This window comes from Oncorhynchus kisutch, linkage group LG15 (assembly GCF_002021735.2).
Source record: "Oncorhynchus kisutch isolate 150728-3 linkage group LG15, Okis_V2, whole genome shotgun sequence".
Classification (NCBI taxonomy): domain Eukaryota; kingdom Metazoa; phylum Chordata; class Actinopteri; order Salmoniformes; family Salmonidae; genus Oncorhynchus; species Oncorhynchus kisutch.
The window spans coordinates 74,107,272-74,132,204 of NC_034188.2; the positions used below are offsets into that span (position 1 = coordinate 74,107,272).

General features: G+C 44.5%; 1 protein-coding gene across 2 annotated transcripts in view; it reads left to right on the forward strand.

The window, feature by feature from the left end:
• The first annotated feature begins 1,562 nt into the window (after positions 1–1,562).
• The window catches only part of LOC109883302 (paired box protein Pax-3-like), a 31,442-nt gene continuing 8,071 nt past the window's right edge, over positions 1,563–24,933 (forward strand). For both annotated transcript variants that reach the window (XM_020475325.2, XM_020475323.2), the window contains exons 1-7: positions 1,563–2,023; positions 2,754–2,989; positions 3,239–3,368; positions 3,841–3,984; positions 20,738–20,937; positions 23,282–23,447; positions 23,663–23,880. In XM_020475325.2, the coding sequence (XP_020330914.1) occupies positions 1,939–2,023; positions 2,754–2,989; positions 3,239–3,368; positions 3,841–3,984; positions 20,738–20,937; positions 23,282–23,447; positions 23,663–23,880 (1,179 nt within the window). In that variant the 5' untranslated portion in view covers positions 1,563–1,938. The remainder of the gene's footprint in view (positions 2,024–2,753; positions 2,990–3,238; positions 3,369–3,840; positions 3,985–20,737; positions 20,938–23,281; positions 23,448–23,662; positions 23,881–24,933) is intronic.

A 24,933-nucleotide genomic window follows, 5' to 3' on the forward strand; every position in this document is an offset into this window, starting at 1 on the left:
TATGGTAATGTAGTGTATGCAGGGTTTAAAATGGTATGTGTATGTTACATATTGAATTTGAAAATATCTGCCAAAAATATGACAAAAAAAATACAGTTTACTACAAAATCATCCAAATACCTTTACCATTCAAAAGTGATTGGATCATTACTCTATATACTGTTGGGACTAAATAAATCACATCTAAAGCAAACATGCAGCTAACCAAGTAAAAATGAGCTCCTTTAAATGGACAGTGGAGGGAAGTGGGGTTTTGTCTGAATTCAAAGGTGGGGAATGAACCTCTGCTCCTTTGATTGATAAGGAAGCTCTAAAGAGCATGGCTGCTTTCACTTCTTCTACGATGCCCTGCACTGTAGCCAAACATTCAAAAGAAAACAGGCTATGTGCACACTGCCCACAAAATGAGGTGGAAACTCAGCTAAACTTCCTAACCTCCTGCCAAATGTATGACCTTATTAGAGACACATATTTCCCTCAGATTACACAGACCCACAAAGAATTTGAAAACATATTGAAAACATATCTAATTTTAATAAACTCCCAAATCTAAATACCACAGTGGGCCATCACAGCAGCAAGAGTTGTGACCTGTTACCACAAGAAAAGGGCAACCAGTGAAGAACTCTCTGTATACACCATTGTAAATACACCCCATATTTTATGTTTATTTATTTTCCCTTTTGTACTATTTGTACATCATTATAATGCTAGACATAGACATAATTACATTTTATTAAATATCTATTCCTTTGAAGCTCTTGTGATTGTAATGTTTACTGTACATTTTTTACTGTTTATTTCACTTTTCTTTGTTATATTTCACTTGCTTTGGCAATGTAAACATATGTTTTCTATGCCACTAAAGCCCTTTGAATTGAATTGAGGAAGAAAGAGAGAGAGAGAAAGAGAGGGACTGCAATGCCCTTCCTTGTGAGATTGCCTATAGGAATACTACGTGTCTTTAAAACTTGCAAGGCAACTAAAAATAAATGCCCAACAACACAATAGTTACGTCTGTCAGAAGAGCAGACGTTCTTTACCGCTCTCCTGGCGTCATACCCTGCTGGGGCGCGAGTCCCGGTCAGACGGCTCTCCTATTGGTAGTGCGCAATCTAAAAGCGACAATAAATTCCTCGAGGTGCACTAACTTTTGCAGCATTTGTGTTATCTTCAGGCCATAGAGTGAGAACAAATGGATGCATGGGCACTACGAAAACATACCTTCAATTAAACACTGTTGCATGTTGAGTGACTAATCAAAACTGCAACATTTAAAAAACTACAGGCATCTGTAAATGTAATCGAACTTATGACCTGAGTTGATGTCACATCTGTCAAGAAGATGATTAAAGACGCTTCCTCAGTCCTGTCCCAAGCAACGCCTCTGACAACAACTCTGAGGAAGAAAGTTTCCTGCACCGTAAGCCAATCATTACGCACGCCCAAGAGCCGGTCTCCCTCCTCTAAACCAATCACAGTGCCTGGATCACTGATGGGAAAGAAGGGCAGCACAACTAATAACTGTTCCTCTGGGTTTTGACCATCTTCCCTCACTCTGAACGTCTGTCAACAACAGCGACAACAACATCACTTGCATGATTATTGATGACATCGCAGATTCCCTCACGTATCCAAGTGCCTCTCGACTGGTGAAAGATCAACGCATAGGCGCACTCTTCAGAAGTCTACCTCAAGTTTTCCTGGTTTGGTAACTTGGGCTCTTTTCTTCGGGAGGCGGGAGTGTTTTTTTTTTTATCTCCCTGGATGCTGGTTCCTGTCTAGTCCAGTGGCTACCCTATCAAGACTAACCTTCCACGAATTGGAATACAGGGCATTTTTACTCCGAATTTTCCCCGGTGGTCAAGCTCCATCGTCGGAAGCTCCCTGTTCTCCTCTCTGGCGGGAGGTTAGTTGAAGGCGTAGGGTTGTGGAGGTATGACTGCGTTGGCAGGGGCAATACCAAGGATGATGCGCCCCATGCTGGCTCAGAACTACCCACACAGTGGCTTCCCACTGGAAGGTAAAATCAAAAGTCGAAACAACTTTTTGAGCACTGCTTGTGGGAAGATTTGGGCTTCGATGCGTAATAATTAAGGAGTGATTATTAATATAGGATATTCTGTAGCCTTAACCCCCTCCCCCCTAAACATAAACTTGGTCATATCCAATTGTAAAAACATTTTTTATAAAACTTTGGGATTGACGCGAAAAATTGAGAAGTAACACAATTACAATGTAATGTTCTTTTCATGTTTCATTTTTCAAAGTTATTTTCATTTCGGTTATTGGATGCAAAGTGGATTGAACGGTTATCGTCATCTTTATCATATGTTTTTTTGTAGTCATTATTGACACCTTTTTATATTTATCTATTTGTTTGCAGTGGACTATTAATTCAAGTATTCATTTAATAATCTCTTAATCTCTGAAAACAAGTAATTTGTTTATTTACAGAAGATTTACAGGGTCATGTAAATAGTCTATACACCTCGCTATTTTAAATAATAAGATACAGTATCATTACTTAAAGCAACTTTTAAGGACTTTCATTGTTACCAAACCTTTCATTTTAAACTACTTTTATTTTTTATTAGGCTATTATGTAAAACAAATATTTGTTTTAACAATATTTGTAGTAGCCTTGTGGTGTTATTAGTAGCCTATGATGGAAAACAATGTTAGTTGTTGTAGGCCTATAGTTTATAATCATGAAGCCTTCTGGTGACCATTTTGTGTTTTCTTTTACTCAGTCTCAACCCCGTTAGGCCAAGGTAGAATGAACCAGCTCGGGGGAGTTTTCATAAATGGCAGACCTTTGCCCAACCATATCCGCCATAAGATCGTCGAAATGGCCCACCATGGCATCAGGCCATGCGTAATCTCCCGTCAGCTTCGCGTCTCTCACGGTTGCGTTTCCAAAATCCTCTGCCGGTACCAGGAGACCGGCTCCATCCGACCCGGGGCCATCGGGGGAAGCAAACCCAAGGTGAGGGAGCACGAGCAGTTCTATCGCTGGTGAAATTGTTGGGTTTTGTATTGTCATGCATTTTATTATTCTCTTAAAACTGTTTTCTCGAGGTATGACATGTTGGGTTAAAATATAACAAGCTACAGGTTGGGAAAGCATGTAAGAGGCCTATATTGTGTTGCTGAGTGTAAGTAGACAGTGTAAGTAGATATGAGCTGTTTATTATGCTTTAATTAATAACGATTATATGATTTCTCGTTTCCTTAGCAGGGGACGACACCTGATGTTGAGAAGAGAATAGAGGAGTACAAGCGTGACAACCCGGGTATGTTTAGCTGGGAGATTCGGGATAAATTACTGATGGATGGGATATGTGACCGGAACACCGTTCCATCAGGTAAAAGGAAACATCTGCATTCTGTCATAATTGCTGCCCATTTAAATGGGCGCAATCTTCACCTGCAGCCATAGATTGTTCATCATCATCATGGTCATCATCATCACCGTCTTATTTATAATAATGGAACTAATGTATTTTCTTTCTCAATAACCACATTTTACCACAATAATAAACCGTTTACTCTCTGAAAACAAAAACGTTAACACCTGCTGAAAATTATGGCTGGGGGAAATAATAACTGCTATAATGTAACTGCCAAATTCATTTTAAGTTAAGATAAAATCATTAAAAAATATTGCAAAGTCAGTAATTTTATTTATGTTGATATCAAGTTAGATTTATTTGATGCTTTATCACGGTAGATTAGAAGAACAAATGAAAGCAAGTGAATGCAGATTGTTTAACTTTTATTTAGACATTTCTAGTTTATTATTTATTAATCAGTGCTCTGTCATTTATTTTACCACAGTGAGCTCTATCAGTCGCATCATGAGGAGTAAATTCGGAGGGAAGGGAGATGACGATGATGATGAAGATGAAATCGAGAAAAAGGAATTAGAAGAACACGAACGGCGGGCCAAACACAGCATCGAGGGCATCTTAGGAGACCGATGTGAGTGCAATCGTAAATAAATTCTAAATTTTCTCTCTTCTATAGGCAACTTGGGTGAGGCAGTTACTTGTTGCGTAAAGGGGAGGCCCTTCATACACAGAACTAAATGCTTCGGTGCACTTTCATGTCCTTTGAAACGGTGAGGAAACTTCTCGTTTATTCAAAACTAAACAAAGATGGACAGAAAAAGGTTTTCATCTTGTTTTGTGTATACTTCTTGGTTTTCTGACTCGGTGTTATAGGCTAGGCCTACATTTCCACAATGGGAGTCACCACTCCTTACGGTTTGCCATTCATTTTTAGACTGTGAGGTAGATAGGCCTAGTCTGTCTTTAACTCTAAAACTGTTGTTGTTTCTGATGAAGTGAAAGCAAAAGGAGAGTGTCTTCCTTTGTCAACAGTCATAAAGTGCACTGGATTGTTTTGAATTCTTACAGACCATATCTCTCCTGCTAATGCTTGTCCCATGAGGCGTTACGATAATTCAAACAGCAGGTGATAACTTTGTGGTAAAGGGAGGATTGCCCCTTTGTTTGTTTGTTTGTGTGTGTGTGTGTGTGTGTGTGTGTGTGTGTGTGTGTGTGTGTGTGTGTGTGTGTGTGTGTGTGTGTGTGTGTGTGTGAGTGTGTGTGAGTGTGTGAGTGAGTGAGTGAGTGAGTGAGTGAGTGAGTGAGTGAGTGAGTGAGTGAGTGAGTGAGAGGGAAAGATAATTAAAATTTTAATTAAGTGAACGAATGTGTAACCACGGGTGCTTGCACGAAGAGGGCAAACCACCCACACGATATTTGTCTGTGTATATTCTACTTCTGCTACATATTTGTATTTAATTGTTCATGGTAGGACACTTCGCTTATATATAGGCTAGCCTTTACCTTGTAGGTTTATTGTAGGTATATGCCTACTGTTTTATAACGTCTTTATCAGACTAATAACATTGTTATTAGGCCTATACATGCATTTTAATCGAGATGCACATAGCCCCGTTGTAATGTTTGAGGAAATACCCCTTATCAAAAGTATATCAAAAAGAAGCAACAATCTTTTCAACCCCTAATTACCAAGATGTATTTTAAACAAAGAAATCTCATAACATCCCATTTTACGTTTCCTACAATATATTATGAACGAATTCGCAGGCCTATTCCATCTCAACGCAGCTGCTCTTTCTCTACTGTAAATGCAGGCACAGTAAAATAAATTATAGAAAAAGACAGGGAGTTGGAGGAGACAAAACGTCCCAAATGAGTTGATCAAACATTTGTATAACAGTTCCATCCCTCACAAAGCCAGGCCTCGAGCACACAATCGGACATTTGAGGATGAACTTGGGAGACAAAGGCGCGAGAGTCCATTGAGATTTACGCTTCGGTTACGCGTGGACAAAGCCTGGCTTCGCAGCAGCTTGGTCGCCATAAAAGAAGGCAACCTGTTTATAATTCAGTCAGAAAGGGAGAAGGAGTTTTGCAACAAAAGGCAGAGAAAATACATTATGAGACCGCAATGAAGGATGAATTATTCAGGTCCGCCAATAGCCGCTGCTCGGGCTAGGTCTAGAAACTGTTCACCATGGAGAAATGGCCGTTTTCACCTACAAAATGTTTCTTTTGGAGTCTTTTTAGGTCGTCTAAAGAAGCCGACTGCCATTCAGAACCTCTCAAGCCCTCTTTCACACACACACACACACACACACACACACACACACACACACACACACACACACCCACACACACACACACACACACACACACACACACACACACACACACACACCCCCCCACACACACACACACACACACACACACACACACACACACACACACACACACACACACACACACACACACACACACACACACACACACACACACTCACACACACCTATAGTGTATAGGCCTGATTGGTATTTAATCAAAATACTTAGAAATCAGCTTAATACGCTTATTTAATGGCGAGGTGAATTAAACTTCTTGATAATGTGTTACTTTTAATTTTGGACATACAGAACATTGCGGACATAATGGTTTACGAAAATACGAACTTTTTGTGTATTATGTGCACACAGATTATACATTTTGTGCACACACATATTTTACACAATGTTTAAAAGTTATCGGTTTTTTGTTGATGCTTCGGGTTCATGCTTTCAACACTTTTATATTAGCCTTTTAGTTAATGTCACTTAATAATTATTTAGGCATGTTACAAATTCCAATGCCACAAGATAAGAAATTATAGTTTCTGTGTAGCAGGCTCATATCAACGGCTTTGACCAAATATTATATCTCATAAAATGACAAATATTTTCCTAAATATATGCATAGGCTACTTTATGGTTATTAATAATTTAATTCATAGGCCTAATATATAAATATATATTTTTTATTTTACAAGTACAAATTGTGGCACAATACATTTTCTTACCAATATAGGCCTGATGATATACATGTACAATTGGCTAGTTACATGTCCCTCTGCATGGTCTATTATTAAGTCTTTGATGCCCTATTCTTTCCCTTTTAAACATTAATAATGTCTTCTAAATGAGTTGATATTGTGCTATGTCACATTTAATGATCGAGGGAGTGTATTAAGGACTCCTTTGGTGAATAGGGACCAATGTTCTCCCCCGAGAGGCGCTTGGCCTCGAGCGGCGGTCACAATGGAACTCGCCACTCGTCATGCGCACTGCTGCAATACTCACCCATCATGCTCTCACCCCCTTGCGTCCTCAAAATCTCTTCAAGCGGATTAAATTGAGCCTTTTATTTCATTTTACTTTCATCCAGAGAGCGAACCCGCCCCTCTCCCTCGGTTTCCTTCTCTTTCTCCCCATGCCTGCGGCGCACATTCGTTTAATATCTATGGTTCATCTTCAGGAGTGAAACCGCTAACAAAAGGAAGTCAGTTTGTTGTAGAAAGGTCCCTAAAATTAAATTATCCGTTAAATCATTGACCCATCTGATATTTGTCTTTATATGGTTGCCAATACATGTCACATTGTTTTATTAATTCCAAAATGAAGGGTATAAATTAATATTAATAAGCCTAAAATAGTATCAGTTTCCTTAGAAAGGTTGTGCTGTGTCCAAATGCTCATTCGGGCTCGCTTTACCTCAGTCGGTTTACTATCCTATTTCCATTCGTATCAGTCAAGTGTACATTTTACCCTAAGGGCTAACTAAAAATGTAAATGACCTTTGCCACGACAATGCTTTGACTTGAAACGGGCACAGTTGATTTTTGCACTAATATCAGATAACTCAAACTAATGCATGGTTTATGCTATTATGCGTAGGTAATGAGAGTTGAAATGAGCGCACGCTTCAAATTGGTTGGTGTTTGGTCCTGAGGATTAAGCTATTGTGGCGCTCTAGAGATTGCCTTGTATGGGTAGAGTGACGCCAGTAACGTCAAATCGTTTTTGAACGATGTGTAGTTTTTTCGAGACCTGTGTCGTCCACTATTTTCGTGCGTTTTTTTCTGTCTGGTCTCATTTGCAATTACAATCTGAAAAGTACTTTTTTTTACAGCTCAACGGGTCAAACATTGATGAAGTCGATGCTTGTTGAGACCATTGTTGTGCGAGGGCCGTTCAGAATTCATTGTCGTTTCTCTTAAGCGTCCACATCAACTGCGGCTTGTTTGGATTTATTTGTCTGTGGAAAAAGACAACTGAAATTATTTCGGAAATGTCAAGCTCGCTCAATTGCAGCCTCGTGCACCACAGTGCCTAAAATGATGCGCAAGTATATCATCACGTGCCAACTGTGTTTGGAATAAGGGCTGGTGCAGTTGGTTAAGTGGACAGTAGGGCAGGCTATCTTTCTCAATTCATGTGTCAGAGAAAATACTTTCAACTTAGAATTACAATAGTTGAACACATTATGCCACTCTTTAGAAAATAGCTTTCCAAATGTCCAGTCAGTGCTCCAGTCTCACTAAATGCCTCCTGTGCATATTTGCTATTTTGGCACAGTTCCTACATAACCATTAGCAGGGGGTTCAATATAGTAGTTTCTCTGATTTCCAGAATCTAAAAGGCTAACATTGAGTTAATTAACCCTAGAAATGGAGCTAATGATTGATAATGTACAAGAGGCCCTCCCCTCTCTCCTCCTCTCTCATATTTCCAGTGTATCTTCTTAACCTTACTTGGCTAATTAAAATGACCCTGAATAACACCGATGATACATACAGAGGAGCCTTGTTGGCCCAGCACATTTCCATTTAATCTCGGGGACACACAAAAATCCCCATCTGAAAGACAAACAGTCAAAGGGGGATAACTTTATTTTGTGAAAGGGACTCCTGGAAAGGGCTAATTGAATAAGTCTGGGATCTTTGAAAACCTGCCATGGTGAGCGCAGTCATCGTGTCATAATTAGGTTTATTGAGGCACATTCCGCCAATCTGCTGCCATTCTCCCAGCCTCATTGTGCCCAGAGCCAGGCCAATTGTGCAGGACAAAAGGGAATCAAGAGCTGACAATACATGAAAGGGCCAAAAGATTTAGCTGCTTTTGTATCAGAAACTGAGCAGGACTTTTGTTTGTGTAAATAAAGTTGACGAACTGCCCGCTACTCAGGCTGGAGCATCTATACAATTTGACATGTGGGCACACACTGGATTAGTGCCAGGAGGAGAGAGGAGGAGAGGGAGAGAGGAAGAGAGGAGGAGAGGGAGAGAGGAGGAGAGGGAGAGAGGATGAGAGGAGGAGAGGGAGGAGAGGGAGAGAGGATGAGAGGGAGAGAGGAGGAGAGGGAGCAGGGGGGGGTGCTGGAAAGAGAGTGAATGGGGAAGAGAGAAGGGTTGGGGGGTAAAAGAAAATAGTTTGAGAGAGTATTAGGGGCTAGGTTTGTGTATTTAGTGTGTGAGTGTTTGCAGATTTATGTTCTGCATGGCTTCTGATGTTGGATTTGTGATGTTCATCATTGTCTTACAGTGGCACTGGAAGAGGATTTGCTAAGAGGCATTGAAGTTTGAAACACAATACACACTATACTGTAGCATAGATCCATGGTCAAGTTCCCATATCACATTCTCATATACATCATAATGTTCCAGGTCTTATGTTTTAAGGTGTTAACGGTGCTGCCTACTGAAAATCAGTTATCTTCATGGATTCAGTTACACTCCGAAGGCACATTCCAAATAATGGCTGATGCATGCGTTTGTTCCCGAGTGGTGCAGCGGTCTAAGGGACTGCATCTCAGTGCAAGAGGCATCACTACAGTCCCTGGTTCGAATCCAGGCTGTATCACAACCAGCTGTGATTGTGAGTCCCATAGGGCGGCGCACAATTGGCCCAGCGTCATCTGGGTTTGGTTGGGGTAGGCCGTCATTGTAAATAAGAATTTATTCTTAACTGACTTGCATTGTTAAATAAAGGTTCAATGTTACTGAATCTTTCACACAAGTCATGCATTGATATTTTTGAGTGAAAGTTTGAGTTGTATGTGCAGTTAGGGAACAGAACAATTAGACTATAGGGAAACTCAGTAAGATGAGTTGATGTATTCCACTCATGGCACATTCCATGTATACTCTTAAATAGACTTCACACTTTAGTTCTTCTCTGTGATTTTCACCTTGTAAACAAGATCTCACAATTAAACTATCCAGCAGCAGATGATTCATACCAAGGGTGCAACTTTGGTCCACATGGTCCTAAAGCACACCATTGCCTCATTTAGTATCACATTCCAATGATAAAACTGGGGGCAGAAAAATGCAATTTCAGAATGTGTGTGGGGTGGGGTGGGGGGGTATGTCCCCCCATCCCCAGTGAAAGTTGCGCCCCTGATTCATACATTCATGAAGGTGGCTCATTAAAGACAGTTATAGAAAACATGACAACCTTGGCATCTTCGGTTCTTACATCTTGTGTTCTATACGAGAAGCTGTAAATAATAGTAATTTCTGGCACGTTAACGGTTGTTGCTATGCTCTCTAGCAACGATCAAAGTAGGGTGAAGAAACTTTATGGAAATGTACAATATGTGAGTGTGTCTGGAACATTAAAATTATTTGAGTGTTGAGTGCTTGTTGATTGTTTGTTGTTATAAAGCTTAGAGCTTCAGAGAAACAGAGTTAGACTGGGTCTATATAGAGCTAGACTGAGGCGATATAGAGTTAGACTGAGGTTGTATAGAGTTAGACTCAGACTATACAAAGCTAGACTGAGGTTATGTAGAGTCACACTCAGACTATACAAAGTTAGACTGAGGATATATAGAGCAAAATGGCGACTGCCATAAATAACATGACCATCCGAAGACTGATATTCCCTGTCAGTCTGAGGAATGTGTCACTCAGTGTGTCCCTGGGCACGAGGGCACAGGGGGCAAGGGGGAGCACCAAATCACTCTCACTAACCCTCGCCTCGGGCTCTCTCTGTTCTTCTCCTCCTCTCCTCTCCTCTCCTCCCCTGCTCCTCCGCCTCGCATAATTTTTTTATAATGCCGTGCATGATGACAATCCAAGCATAAAAACATAGTTATCTGCAGATGAATGGGGGCTCTATGCTTCATTAAAGCCTCTTTCTCCTTTCACACCCCTATTGTGACCCTCTGATATCAATTCAAAGGGCAATTAATGAATGCAGGCCAACTTTGAAGTGGGGGTGATTGGAGAAGGGGTTCGGGGCTCGGGGCTTCCTCCTTCAGCCCCTTCAACCTCTCGCAGCCGAGTGCTCCAAAAGACGGTTTGAAGTGAGTGAAAGAGTGAAAGGCCTGCGAAGGTCAAGGAGAATGGCTGCCATAGAATATGGCCTCTCTTTATCTAATGGAAGTATCCACCAAACACAACGGCTAGCGAAAAAGAGAGAGAAGGAAGGGGGTGAGAGGTTGTTTTTACAAGTATGTGTGAGTGTGTGTGTATGTGCAGAGGAGCGATTGGGGGTGTCAAAGCTATGGAATGCAGGGCAAAGGCAACTGAATGCAGTGGTTGATTAAGGAAAGGCAGACAGGGAGTTGTTAATCACTTGACTGAGGTAAGGGTATAAGGCTCTGGACAGGGCAGGGGTAGGGCTATAAGGCTCTGGACAGGGCAGGGGAAGGGATATAAGGCTCTGGACAGGGCAGAGGTGTATAAGGCTCTGGACAGGGCAGGGGAAGGGATATACAGCTCTGGACAGGATATAAGGTTCAGGGCAGGGGAAGGGGTATAAGGCTCTGGACAGGGCAGGGGTAGGGATATAAGGCTCTGGACAGGGCAGGGGAAGGGATATAAGGTTCTGGACAGGGCAGGGGAAGGGATATATGGTTCTGGACAGGGCAGGGTTAGGGATATAAGGTTCTGGACATGGCAGGGGAAGGGATATAAGGTTCTGGACAGGGCAGGGGTAGGGATATAAGGCTCTGGACAGGGCAGGGGTAGGGATATAAGGCTCTGGACAGGGCAGGGGCAGGGATATAAGGCTCTGGACAGGGCAGGGGTAGGGATATAAGGCTCTGGACAGGGCAGGGGTAGGGATATAAGGCTCTGGACAGGGCAGGGATAGGGATATAAGGTTCTGGACAGGGCAGAGGTGTATAAGGCTCTGGACAGGGCAGGGGAAGGGATATACAGCTCTGGACAGGATATAAGGTTCTGGACAGGGCAGGGGAAGTGGTATAAGGCTCTGGACAGGGCAGAGGTGTATAAGGCTCTGGACAGGGCAGGGGAAGGGATATACAGCTCTGGACAGGATATAAGGTTCAGGGCAGGGGAAGGGGTATAAGGCTCTGGACAGGGCAGGGGTAGGGATATAAGGCTCTGGACAGGGCAGGGGTAGGGATATAAGGCTCTGGACAGGGCAGGGGAAGGGATATAAGGTTCTGGACAGGGCAGGGGAAGGGATATATGGTTCTGGACAGGGCAGGGTTAGGGATATAAGGTTCTGGACATGGCAGGGGAAGGGATATAAGGTTCTGGACAGGTCAGGGGTAGGGATATAAGGCTCTGGACAGGGCAGGGGTAGGGATATAAGGCTCTCGACAGGGCAGGGGTAGGGATATAAGGCTCTGGACAGGGCAGGGATAGGGATATAAGGTTCTGGACAGGGCAGAGGTGTATAAGGCTCTGGACAGGGCAGGGGAAGGGATATACAGCTCTGGACAGGATATAAGGTTCTGGACAGGGCAGGGGAAGTGGTATAAGGTTCTGGACAGGGCAGGGGAAGGGGTATAAGGTTCTGGACAGGGCAGGGGTAGGGATATAAGGCTCTGGACAGGGCAGGGGAAGGGGTATAAGGCTCTGGACAGGGCAGGGGAAGGGATATAAGGTTCTGGACAGGGCAGGGGTAGGGATATAAGGTTCTGGACAGGGCAGGGGTAGGGGTATAAGGCTCTGGACAGGGCAGGGGAAGGGATATACAGCTCTGGACAGGGCAGGGGTAGGGGTATAAGGCTCTGGACAGGGCAGGCGAAGCTGTATAAGGCTCTGGACAGGGCAGGGGAAGGGATATAAGGTTCTGGACAGGGCAAGGGAAGGGTATAAGGCTCTGGACAGGGCAGGGGTAGGGATATAAGGCTCTGGACAGGGCAGGGGAAGGGGTATAAGGCTCTGGACAGGGCAGGGGAAGGGATATAAGGCTCTGGACAGGGCAGGGGTAGGGATATAAGGCTCTGGACAGGGCAGGGGTAGGGATATAAGGCTCTGGACAGGGCAGGGGAAGGGGTATAAGGCTCTGGACAGGGCAGGGGAAGGGGTATAAGGCTCTGGACAGGGCAGGGGAAGGGATATAAGGCTCTGGACAGGGCAGGGGAAGGGGTATAAGGCTCTGGACAGGGCAGGGGAAGGGATATAAGGCTCTGGACAGGGCAGGGGAAGGGGTATAAGGCTCTGGACAGGGCAGGGGAAGGGGTATAAGGCTCTGGACAGGGCAGGGGAAGGGATATAAGGCTCTGGACAGGGCAGAGGTAGGGATATAAGGCTCTGGACAGGGCAGGGGTAGGGATATAAGGCTCTGGACAGGGCAGGGGTAGGGATATAAGGCTCTGGACAGGGCAGGGGTAGGGATATAAGGCTCTGGACAGGGCAGGGGAAGGGATATAAGGCTCTGGACAGGGCAGGGGTAGCGATATAAGGCTCTGGACAGGGCAGGGGAAGGGGTATAAGGCTCTGGACAGGGCAGGGGAAGGGATATAAGGCTCTGGACAGGGCAGGGGTAGGGATATAAGGCTCTGGACAGGGCAGGGGAAGGGGTATAAGGCTCTGGACAGGGCAGGGGAAGGGATATAAGGCTCTGGACAGGGCAGGGCAAGCTGGGAGGGAGGGAGTTAATCTTGCTCTCAATAGTAGAACCTAGAAATGGCAATATATATTTTTTTTTATTGTAAGGAACTATAACTTGTTGTTACTATACGAGTACCATGTTATTAACATTTAATTACATGCCATAGTGTAAAATGCTACCAACAGTCAAAGATGACAAGAGCTTAGCTGTTTTTGACCTTTTAAAATTTAAGGGACTTCGTAAAAGAGAGTCATATTGAGTTAACTCCCCAGTGGTCAGTCAGTGCAGAGCTCTCTTTTCCTGTCAGACCAGGCTAAGTGGGGTCAGATGTCAACGTAAGGTCATTCTCCATCATCCCTACAGGAAACAGGGTTACAATCATGCTTGGGTCAACATGACAGGTAATAGCTTCCTGTTGTCCCGCCACAGCACAGACTCTCATAACTCTCATTGCTGTCTAGGTTTTGTCTCTAGAGGTTTTCTGTCTAGAGGTTTTCTGTCTAGAGGTTTTCTCTCTAGAGGTTTTCTCTCTAGAGGTTTTCTGTCTAGAGGTTTTCTCTCTAGAGGTTTTCTGTCTAGAGGTTTTCTGTCTAGAGGTTACCTTTAGAGGTTTTTATCATTTGAGGAGAGCTCGGTCGCTTTGTCTTATTCAGTCTATCTTTTCCTGAAGCTTGATGAGGTTATGATTTATTAGTTATTCTTTCTCTCACCACATCATCTCTTTCTCAAGCAAGCACACACACACACACACACACACACACACACACACACACACACACACACACACACACACACACACACACACACACACACACACACACACACACACACACACACACACACACACACACACACACACACACCCTCGTTGACAGTGCAGACAAACACACAGCGCTCTTCACACACTCTCAATTACAGGGCAGCTGTAGAGGTCGGGGCTCCTCCTTAGCAAGTCAAGTGAGCACCCCCCATCTCCTTTAACAACATGGTAGAGGCGCAGATGGGCCCATAAGCTGTCAGTTAACTATTATCCTTCAGTCCTTCAGGCATCTGCCCAGTCTTCTATGTACTGTTTAATGCAGTTGGGCAGTCACTTAGTCCCCCGGCCCCTGAAAAGGACCAGCGTCACCCCCCGCCCAAATAAATGCTTCATTTGTCTCCTCTGCCTTTTGTTTTGTTTCAGAGGGGGGCACATGTCACTGCCTCAGTTACCCTCTTCATTTACCAACCACCCCAAGAGAACTTCCATGGCAGTACCCGCTGTCCGTCCAGTAACCCCCATGAGAAGGCTGTAAACAGAAACCCATATGGTCAGCCACACCACACACCCACCCACCATGCCCAAAATGGAGCTCCATACACTCCATCTCTCTGCGGACATTTTAAAGCCTTTTTGTCCCCACTCGCAGTCCCCACAAAACCATGCCGTACGATTTCCAGGAGCACAGTCTATTTCAGTTAAATCCTCTTTTCTTTACCCTCCTCTGGAATGAAGGGAGTCTCTCAGGTTGTTTTGGCTCTGGCTGCTATGTGCTGTGTGCCTCTCAGGTTGTTTTGGCTCTGGCTGCTATGTGCTGTGTGCCTCTCAGGTTGTTTTGGCTCTGGCTGCTATGTGCTGTGTGCCTCTCAGGTTGTTTTGGCTCAGGCTGCTGTGTGCCTCTCAGGAATACAGTTTGGTTAAATTAAACAGTTTTCTTTTCTCTGCTACTCCCCTTCTGTGTCTTTTTCACTGTGTCTTTTGGGGTTTTACAAACTGGCAAGCTTACGGGTCCAATCCCACACATACTGTAAACCCACTCCACCCACAGCTGAGGTGAAGTGAAAATACATGGAAAAGTAAGTTTGAATGTTTAGCTAGAGTATGAATAAAACATTTTAAAATACAGTTTATGTATACATAAAGAGAGATATGTGGGATTGGGTGGATAATTGGATTGCAAAGGCTATTCAGCAGTGCCAAATAAAAGCAATGAGATCCATGGATAGGAGGCAACGGGCGGCGCCTGGGACTAACGGGGCACTCAGAGACCACAGGTTTACAGAACAGCTGTAAAGGATCTGATTTTCTCTTCCTTCCCTCACTTCACTGCTGTGTGCCGAGTTTACTAGCTCGGAAAAATAAGCACATTCATCCTGTTATACAATTTTGTTTTGTTTTACATGGAACTATTCTTAACTCAGGAGTAATAATGACCAAAGTAGTATCAGGGGGAAATGGTCAACTCATTGCTGTGTGCTCAGGCTGTAAATATCTTCAATGGATCTTTTCATTGTACGCATTTGTTTGTGCGTCCAATGTGTGAAATAGAGAATATCTATGTCAAAATTAGAATGTGCTGAAAACGCAGCAAGTACATGAGTTTATGTGTGTGTGTATGAGTGAGTGTGTGTGTGTGTGTGTGCGTGTGTGTGTGTGTGTGTGTGTGTGTGTGTGTGTGTGTGAGTGAGTGAGTGAGTGAGTGAGTGAGTGAGTGAGTGAGTGAGTGAGTGAGTGAGTGAGTGAGTGAGTGAGTGAGTGAGTGAGTGAGTGTGTACGAGTGAGTGAGATATGAGTGAGTGTGTGAGTGTATGAGTGAGTGTGTGAGTATATGAGTGAGGGAGTGTGTGTGTATCTCCACTCCACCAGATTTGCCATAGGGCTGACAAGGCTCATTAACCTAGAAGCAGAAGGATGGTCTATGTAATGCTTTGTCAATCCCAATTTTCACAGTCTACAGAAGCCTAGGCACCTGTGTGTGTGTGTTTGTGTGTGTGGGTTGCTCTGCGCCAGGGTACCGAGAGTAATGGGAGTTAGCGGGTGGCAGGGAAGGTGTGCTTTCTGCCCTATCTCCAGGTAGACTTTTGTCACTTCAACCCCCTACTGTATGTGCCACGCCACTTGGTGACACAACTGTCTCTCTCTCTCTCTCTCTCTCTCTCTCTCTCTCTCTCTCTCTCTCTCTCGCTCTCTCTCTCGCTCTCTTTCTTTCTCTCTCTCTCCCTTTACTCTCTCTACTCTCTCTCCCTCTACTCTCTCTACTCTCTCTCCCTCTACTCTCTCTACTCTCTCTCCCTATCTCTCTCTGTAAGACCCACACTATCTCTCTCTCACAAACACACTGACACACACAACAACAACAACATCAACAACACAAATGCACAGTCATAGAAAGCTGGTGGTGGTAGCCTACATTTGAATAAGAGAACAACAAAGGCCTCCTCCTTCCTCTACCCCTCAGGTGCTCCCATGGTCCCCCCCCAGGCTGGAGTGGAAGGTTTTGGGGAGCCCCCCCCAGCTGTGCCCCCCCCCCCCCCTCGCCACTCTCTGGCCCTCTTTGTGCCTCCCGTTCCCCCGTGGGGCAGGTGACAGGCCCCTCTGTGCGGGCCGAGGCAGCCATGACGGATTCCACAGATGGAGCGTGCAAATCGCCAGCAAAGACCTCAGACTTAGAGCAACAAAGAGAGAGAAAGAGAGAAATATGGGGAAGAGAAGTAGAGAGACAGAGTAGGCAGAGAGAGAGAGATGGGGACGAGGAGAGGGAGACAAAGAGTATGTGAGAGAAAGAGATGGGTGAGAAAGGGAGAGAGGGAGCGAGGTCTAGGTGGTGTTTAGTTAAAGAGAGTCTCTCTGAATGGAGTGTTCTAAGTTGGTCGGTGACCAACTTCATTCATATAGTTCAACTAGATTAATGTCCCTGAATAGTTTTGTCACATGAGAGTATATCAAGACGTGACTGCAGACCTCCAAGAGGCCATAATGACACTCTGGTTGAAAGACAATATTCCCTAGGATCCCCAAAGCAGACTGATCATAACCGATAGGTAATTCCAAAGTAATTAAGGATTTTTCCAACGACTCGGCATTCCCAGAATCTAAATCCCTGTGAAATTCTTTGGAACGCTGTTGCATTCTGGTAACTGTGGGGAAACTAAGCATTCCCTATGGGCCTCCAGGAGCTGGAGCTACAAAGGCTCCTCTCTGTTTTTCACCAGCAATCCTGTTTTGAATAATGCCCCCCACTCCAACTCCTCCACACCTCAAATTCCTACCCCACCAGCCACTATCACCACCACCTAAAAATTCTCCACCCACCCCTTGGTCTCTCTATATAATAAGTCTTTGCATTTGTCGTTTGGTTAGTGATGTGGCTTGAAGATGTTTAGAAGTCAGGAAGTAAAATAATTGTTCTTCTGGAAGCTCACAGTGAATGACTCATTAGGCACTTGGAGGTAGTAAAGTTGCAGTTTTCCTTCTTGATTCATTGTAATGGTCTTAACCATGACCGGCAGCCATTTTACATCTTTGTTCTGTTTAGTGTGGATGGGAGCAGCTGAGAGGCCTGTGTGAGTGTGAGTCGCTGTAAACAGAAATAGAACATTCTGATAAAATGAAAAATAGAATAATCTTCCCAAATACCCAAAGGAAACGTCTCTCCCTACCCTTTCTCTTTCTCTCTCTGCCTTCCTCACATTGTTTAATGTTTCTTTACCAATTTGCTCTTAATGCATCCTAAGTTGGCTCCCACTGTCATTGGTGTTGAGAAGGGAAAGTGTTGAGGGGGGAGTGGATCAGTTTCACATGAGGAACCTCAAGCTATTTGGATTTTCTTGTATTTTCTTGTTGCTTCTGATGGGGACTAATACAGTGTTGCACAAAAACTCCCCCTCCGCTCCAGGGAATTCATTAAGCGTAACACAAAGTCGGTGCGCCAGCCTCAATGAACTTCTGTTCTGAAGTAGCTAAAGGCCTACTAGAACTGCCTGGTAGGAAACCAGCTCATACGCTTCAGAACAGAGTATACAGTAGTATTAAAACTGATCTTACTTTAACTTGAATAGTAGACATACAAAAGCTGTCAAGTCTCATATTATCACACTAACTCAATCAAGCTGAAACTTCCACTCAGTGGCCACCTCAATGTCTGACTGTGTGTGTGTGTGTGTGTGTGTGTGTGTGTGTGTGTGTGTGTGTGTGTGTGTGTGTGTGTGTGTGTGTGTGTGTGTGTGTGTGTGTGTGTGTGTGTGTGTGTGTGTGTGTGTGTGAGTGTGTGTGTGTGTGTGTGTGTGTGCGTGTGTGTGTGTGTGCATGTCTGTACAAAGTAGAGCTGGGATGATAAACCGAAAATGATCGACACCGACTATATCGATCACTTATCGCAGGCATTTTGCTGATATCGTTCATCATGATAAGCAGCCTATACTGGAGAAATGTGACATTTGAAATGAAACAAGTTTGAAAATATGGGTGATTGTTAATGGGACAATTGATGGTACAACCATCAAACTAGTAGTTTAAAGGCAGAGGGCAGTCAAAAACTAGATTTGTCTGTGCTTTAAATACACTACATGACCAAAAGATCAGAACTCTATGCAGGCCAATCAAGTTATTCCACACCGATCTTGAAAAATAATTTCTGTATGGACCTCGCTTTGTGCACGGGGTCTTGTGATGCTGAAAGAAAGTGTGAAAAACAGCCCCAGACCATTATTCCTCCTCTCCCAAACTTTACAGTTGACACAATGCATTGGGGCAGGTATCCACCAAACCAAGAATCGTCCGTCGGACTGCCAGATGGTGAAGCGTAATTCATCACTCCAGAGAACACCTTTCCACTGCTCCAGAGTCCAATGGTGGTGAGCTTTACAGCACTCCAGCCGACGCTTGGCATTGCGCATGGTGATCTTAGGCTTGTGTGCAGCTGCTTGACGAACAGTTATTGTGCCGACGTTGCTTCCAGAGGCAGTTTGGAACTCGGTAGTGAGTTTTGCAACCGAGGACAGGCGATTTTTACGCACTTCAGCACTCAGCGGTCCCATTCTGTGAGCTTGTGTGGCCTACCACTTCACAGATGAGCCGTTGTTGCTCTTAGACTTTTCCACTTCACAATAACTGCACTTCCAGTCGACCGGAGCAGCCCTAGCAGGGAAGACATTTGATGAACTGACTAGTTGGAAAGGTAGCATCATATGACGGTTCCATGTTGAAAGTCACTGAGCTCTTCAGTATGGCCATTCTGCTGCCAATGTTTGTCTATGGAGATTGCATGGCGGTGTGCTCGATTTTATACATATGTGTAAAATATAAATGTAAAATCAGCCTGTTTTGAAAAGACCACCTGATATTTCAGCCTGTTTTGATGGGATGAAGTTTTGGCCTGCCTGGTGACATCACCAGGAGGTAAAGTAGTTAATAGACCAATAAAAAAGAGAGTTCCTAACCTCTCTGCCAATAACAGATAGTTTCCCCCTCCCCACTCAGACCCTCCCCCCCCAGATAGTCCTAAGAAGCTATTTTTGTTTATTTTTGATCATTTTAATTGAAAACAATCACGGTAAGGTACTTAATTGTTACCAAGAAGTTATTTGATTTTGAGGAGAAACGGCTGCACTGGAAATGTAAAGAATCATTTTTAAAAACTGTGGTTCACATTCATGTTATGAACGTATCATTCTATTTATCAATATTTCATAAATTCAGGCAATTCATTGCAATAAGTGTTTTTGTCCATATCACACAGCTCTAGTACAAATGTGTGCTTATGTGTGTGCTCATGTGCACATAGACAGGGACACTGAGATGCAGAGTAAAGCTGGGCGTTGGACACACAATGGCCTTTGGTCACCCTGGCCTGAGGAGAGTCTCTGATCTCTGGGTCTCCTTGGCCTTGGGTCTGTCTGTCTGGCTGGCTTGGCCCTGCCCTAGGTTACCACTGTGTTACTACTGGGCCGCAGCTTTAGAGAGCCTCTCCAATTCACTGCCTCTTCTGCTGAATTGGCTCTTAAAGGGCCGGCGTTTCTCTCTGAGCAAACAAGACCATCATGCACCTGCAGAGGGGGTATATGGGGGGGGGGGGGGGGGGGGGGGGCTGCTGCCCTGTCCCTCGCTCAATCCCCAACTGCTACTGGGGCTCCAGAAAGACTGCAACTGTAGACAATGCTGGTTCCCCCCTACACTCTCTCTTTCCATCACTGACCTCCCCCTTTCCCCCCTTAAAAAACGAATGATCCCTGGATCCAAATTAGGCCTTTGTGTGGCGCTTAGTCCTCTCAATCCCACTGTCACTGCGCCTTGGGAACCTTGTCCTGTGGGATTATTTATAAAATCACACAGAATTCCCCTCTGAATGGAAGTCTTTTGGTGCACAAGACAAGAGGGAACATTGGGAGGAATGGGGTGTATTGGGAGGGTGTTGGTGGCCCCTCCTCTGAAGAGATTTATGTAAACAGATAGCAGGGGAAAGGGAAAGTAAACAACTTCACACTTCAAGTGGATGGATGGATTTATACTTCTGTTCTTCACTCTCACTATGTTACTACTCCTCTTTTTCTTGAGGACTTTCCCTTTTGGTCTCCATGAATTCTATTTGATCACTGTAGTCAGGAGAATGAGAAACTGAAGATATGTTTTGTAAGAATTTAAGTATTTTTAAAACTTTTATTTAACCAGTCGAGTCAATTAAGAAGAAAAAACGTCAGTAACTGTTACCTGTGATAATGATATAGTACTAACTAACACCATGAAAGCCCTAACTGAGCACCTCTTGTCTGTTGGAGCAGCGAGCCACTCAGATGAGGGGTCGGACGTGGAGTCAGAACCGGACCTGCCTCTGAAGAGGAAGCAGCGCCGCAGTAGAACCACCTTCACGGCTGAACAGTTGGATGAGCTGGAGAGAGCCTTCGAACGAACACACTACCCTGACATCTACACGAGGGAAGAGCTTGCTCAGAGGGCCAAACTCACGGAGGCCAGAGTACAGGTAGACTACACACACATCACACACATTCTTTGTCTCACATCACACACAGGGATGCACAAGTATACACACACACATTCCTGGCCTTCCACTTCATCCTGTGTTCCCAGGGGTCCAATCTGCAGGGCCAGCTCTGATCTACGGCCCAGAAAATTCCCCACAACAGCTCCCATATGGAGGCTGTACCGGTCCCAGCATGGGGCTATTACATATGGAATCAGCATGAGTCCTGCCAGTCACACACACTGACTCTCAGCAGCAGCAGAAGGAGGCCTGTTCAGTTAAATGTTAATTTAGAAATTTGGATGGGTTCATTTATCCGCTATGTCCCTGTGAATGAATCAGCCAGGTCACTCGTGATACAAGTCAGTATTCGACATACATCCATGTCTGAGGAGGTCAGGAGATGACGTGGAAACCGGCCACTAGGAGCAACAGTGAGCGCTGTAAATTTCGGTTATGCTAGGGCATTGAGGACGGGGAGACGGATAAGTGTAAGCATCTGCCTCTGATTCCAAAGGTTGGAAGTTTGAATCCAGCGACAGAAAGTTGTTTTTGAGATGTGTGTTTTAAGCCTATCCTAAACCTTAACCCTAACCATTCTGAGTTAATGCCTAAACCCTTACCTCAAACATGATTCCCTTGTTCTCATTAGCTACAGTATGTGGGATTTTGGGTGACTTTGGAACAGAAATTAAATAAAACCATCAGAGATAGTTTATAGTTAGCGGAATATATAGTGGAGGAAACCATGTAAAATAGTGTTGTGTTGCTATGGCCAAGTCCATGTTTAATGATGTTCTGGTGGTGGGCCATGAGATGTGGAGATAGCGAAGGCCTTGTTGGCTGCAGCCAGGAGTCACATGGGCTGGTCTGGAGAGGAACACATGACCCCCCCCCCCCCCCCCACACACACACACACAAGGAGATGATGTCACAGTGTGGTCCACAAAAATGGGAGATCACTATGTGACTTCTAACTATAGCTAAGGGCAGTACACACACACACACACACTAATGCAAATGCACAAGCACACACACACATGATACATAGAAAGCAGATTATTTAAAAAACGCAGTCAGACAAAAACAGATTGACTCATAGAGAGAGGTATACACATATGCACAAATAACAGTCATTAACCATTCATATACAGTACCAGTCAAAAGTGTGGACACACCTACTCATTCATCCCAGATGGGATGGCGTAGCACTGCAGAATGCTGTGGTAGCCATGCTGGTTAAGTGTGCCTTGAATTCTAAATAAATCACAGACAGTGTCACCAGCTAAGCACCCCCACACCATCACACCTCCTCCTCCATGCTTCATGGTGGGAACCACACATTTGGAGATCATCCGTTCCCCTACTCTGTGTCTCACAAAGACACAGGGGTTGGAACCAAAAATCTCAAATTTGGATTCATCAGACCAAAGGACAGATTTCCACCGGTCTAATGTCCAATGCTCATGTTTCTTGGCCCAAGCAAGTCCGTTCTTCTTATTGATGTCCTTTAGTAGTGGTTTTGCTGCAGCAATTCAACCATGAAGGCCTGATTCACGCAGTCTCCGCTGAACAGTTGATGTTGAGATGTGTCTGTTACTTGAACTCTGTGAAGCATTTATTTGGGCTGCAATCTGAGGTGCAGTTAATTGCCTATTTCTGAGGCTGGTAACTCTTATCCTCTGTAGCAGAGGTAACTCTGGGTCTTCCATTTCTGTGGCGGTCCTCATGAGAGCCAGTTTCATCATAGCGCTTGATGGTTTTTGCAACTGCACTTGAAGAAACTTTCACAGTTCTTGAAATGTTCCCGGATTGACTGACCTTCATGTCCTAAAGTAATGATGGACTGTCGTTTCTCTTTGCTTGTTTGAGCTGTTCTTGCCATAATATGGACTTGGTCCTAAATACAGAAGGGTTATCTTCTGTATACCACCCGTACCTTGTCACAACACAACTGATTGTCTCAAACGCATTAAGAAGGAAAGAAATTCCACAAATTAACTTTTAACAAGGCACACATGTTAATTTAAATGCATTCCAGGTGACTACCTCAAGAAGCTGGTTGAGAGAATGCCAAGCTGTCATCAAGGCAAATGGTGGCTACTTTGAAGAATCACAAATATAAAATATATTTTGATTTGTTTAACACTTTTTTTGTTACTACAAATAACGTGTTATTTCATAGTTTTGATGTCTTCACTATTTTTCTACAATGTAGAAAATAGTAAAAATAAAGAAAAACCCTTGAATGAGTAGGTTTGTCCAAACCTTTGACTGGTTCTGTATGTGGGAATGAATGTTTAAGACAATGTAAGATCTCATGTCTTATATCCTCTTTCCCCAGGTGTGGTTCAGTAACAGACGAGCCCGGTGGAGGAAGCAGGCTGGAGCTAGTCAGCTCATGGCCTTTAATCACCTGATCCCTGGGGGTTTCCCGCCCTCTGCCATGTCCAGTCTCTCACCTTATCAGCTGTCTGACAGCCCGTATCCCCCTACATCCATATCACAAGGTTTGGACACTATAAACAAGGCCACAGGCTGAACATCCTGTTTGTTTCAGATATACAACTATTGCTCTCAGGGTTCAGATCCTAGAGTTTGATTAACAAAGTCATGTATTATTAAATATTGCCTGCTTCAAGTTGGCTACAATGTAATAATCTGTCAATTGATTGACAATATATCTAAATTGAACTTTCTTCCTTTCTATTTGTCCTTCCCTTAGCGGTGTCGGAGCAGCCCAGCACCCTGCATCGGCCCCAGCCCCTGCCACCCTCCTCAGGCCACCACCAGAGCTCAGGTGGGGGAGGGCAGGATGTGGGGTCGGCCTATTGCCTGGCCACTGGACGCCACGGCTTCTCAGGCTACTCGGACAACTTTGTCACGTCAGGAGGCCCTCCCAACTCCCAGAACCCATCCAACGGCAATGGCCTCTCTTCCCAGGTGAGTCCAGCGGAGTTACCTATCTACACACAGACACACACACAGACACACACAGAAACAGAGTTCACACTCTTATCTATGTCGGGAGGTGGGTGTGAGGTGGAGGAGGGTGTGAGGTCAAATCAAATTTAATTTGTTATATGCGCCGAATACAACAGGTCTAGACCTTACCATGAAGTGCTTACTTTCAAGCCCTTAACCAACAATGCAGTTTTAAGAAAAATAAGAGTGAAGAAAAATATTTACTAAATAAACTAAATAAAAGAGTAACAATACAATAATGTGGCTATGTACAGGGGGTACCGGTTCCTGAGTCAATGTGCAGGCGTACAAGTTAGTCCAGGTAATTGAGGTAATATGTACATGTAGATAGTGGTAAAGTGACTATGCATAGATAATAAACAACGAGTAGCAGCATAGTAAAAAAAAGGGGGGTGGGGTCAATGCAGGTAGTCTGGGTAGCCATTTGTTCAGCAGTGTTATGGCTTTGGGGTAGAAGCTGTTAAGAAGCCTTTTGGACCTAGACTTGGCGCTCTGGTACCGCTTGCAATGCCGTAGTAGAGAGAACAGGGCTTTTAGGGCCTTCCTCTGACACTGCCTGATATAGCTTGCAGTCAGAGGCCGAGCAGTTGTCATACCAGGAGGTGATGCAACCAGTTCTCAATGGTGCAGCTGTAGAACGTTTTGAGGATCTGAGGACCCATGCCAAATCTTTTCAGTCTCCTAAGGAGGAATAGGCATTGTTGTACCCTCTTCACGACTGCCTTGGTGTGTTTGAACCATGATAGTTTGTTGGTGACACTACACAAGGCTCCACTACAGCCCCGTCGATGAGAATGGGGGCGTGCTTGGCTCTACTTTTCCTGTAGTCCACAATAATCTCCTTGTTCTTGATCACATTGAGGGAGAGGTTGTTGTCCTGGCACCACACTGCCAGATCTCTGACCTCCTCCCTATAGGCTGTCTCATTGTTGTCGGTGATCAGGCCTACCACTGTTGTGTCGTCGGCAAACTTGATGATGGTGTTGGAGTCATGCTTGGCCACGCAGTCAT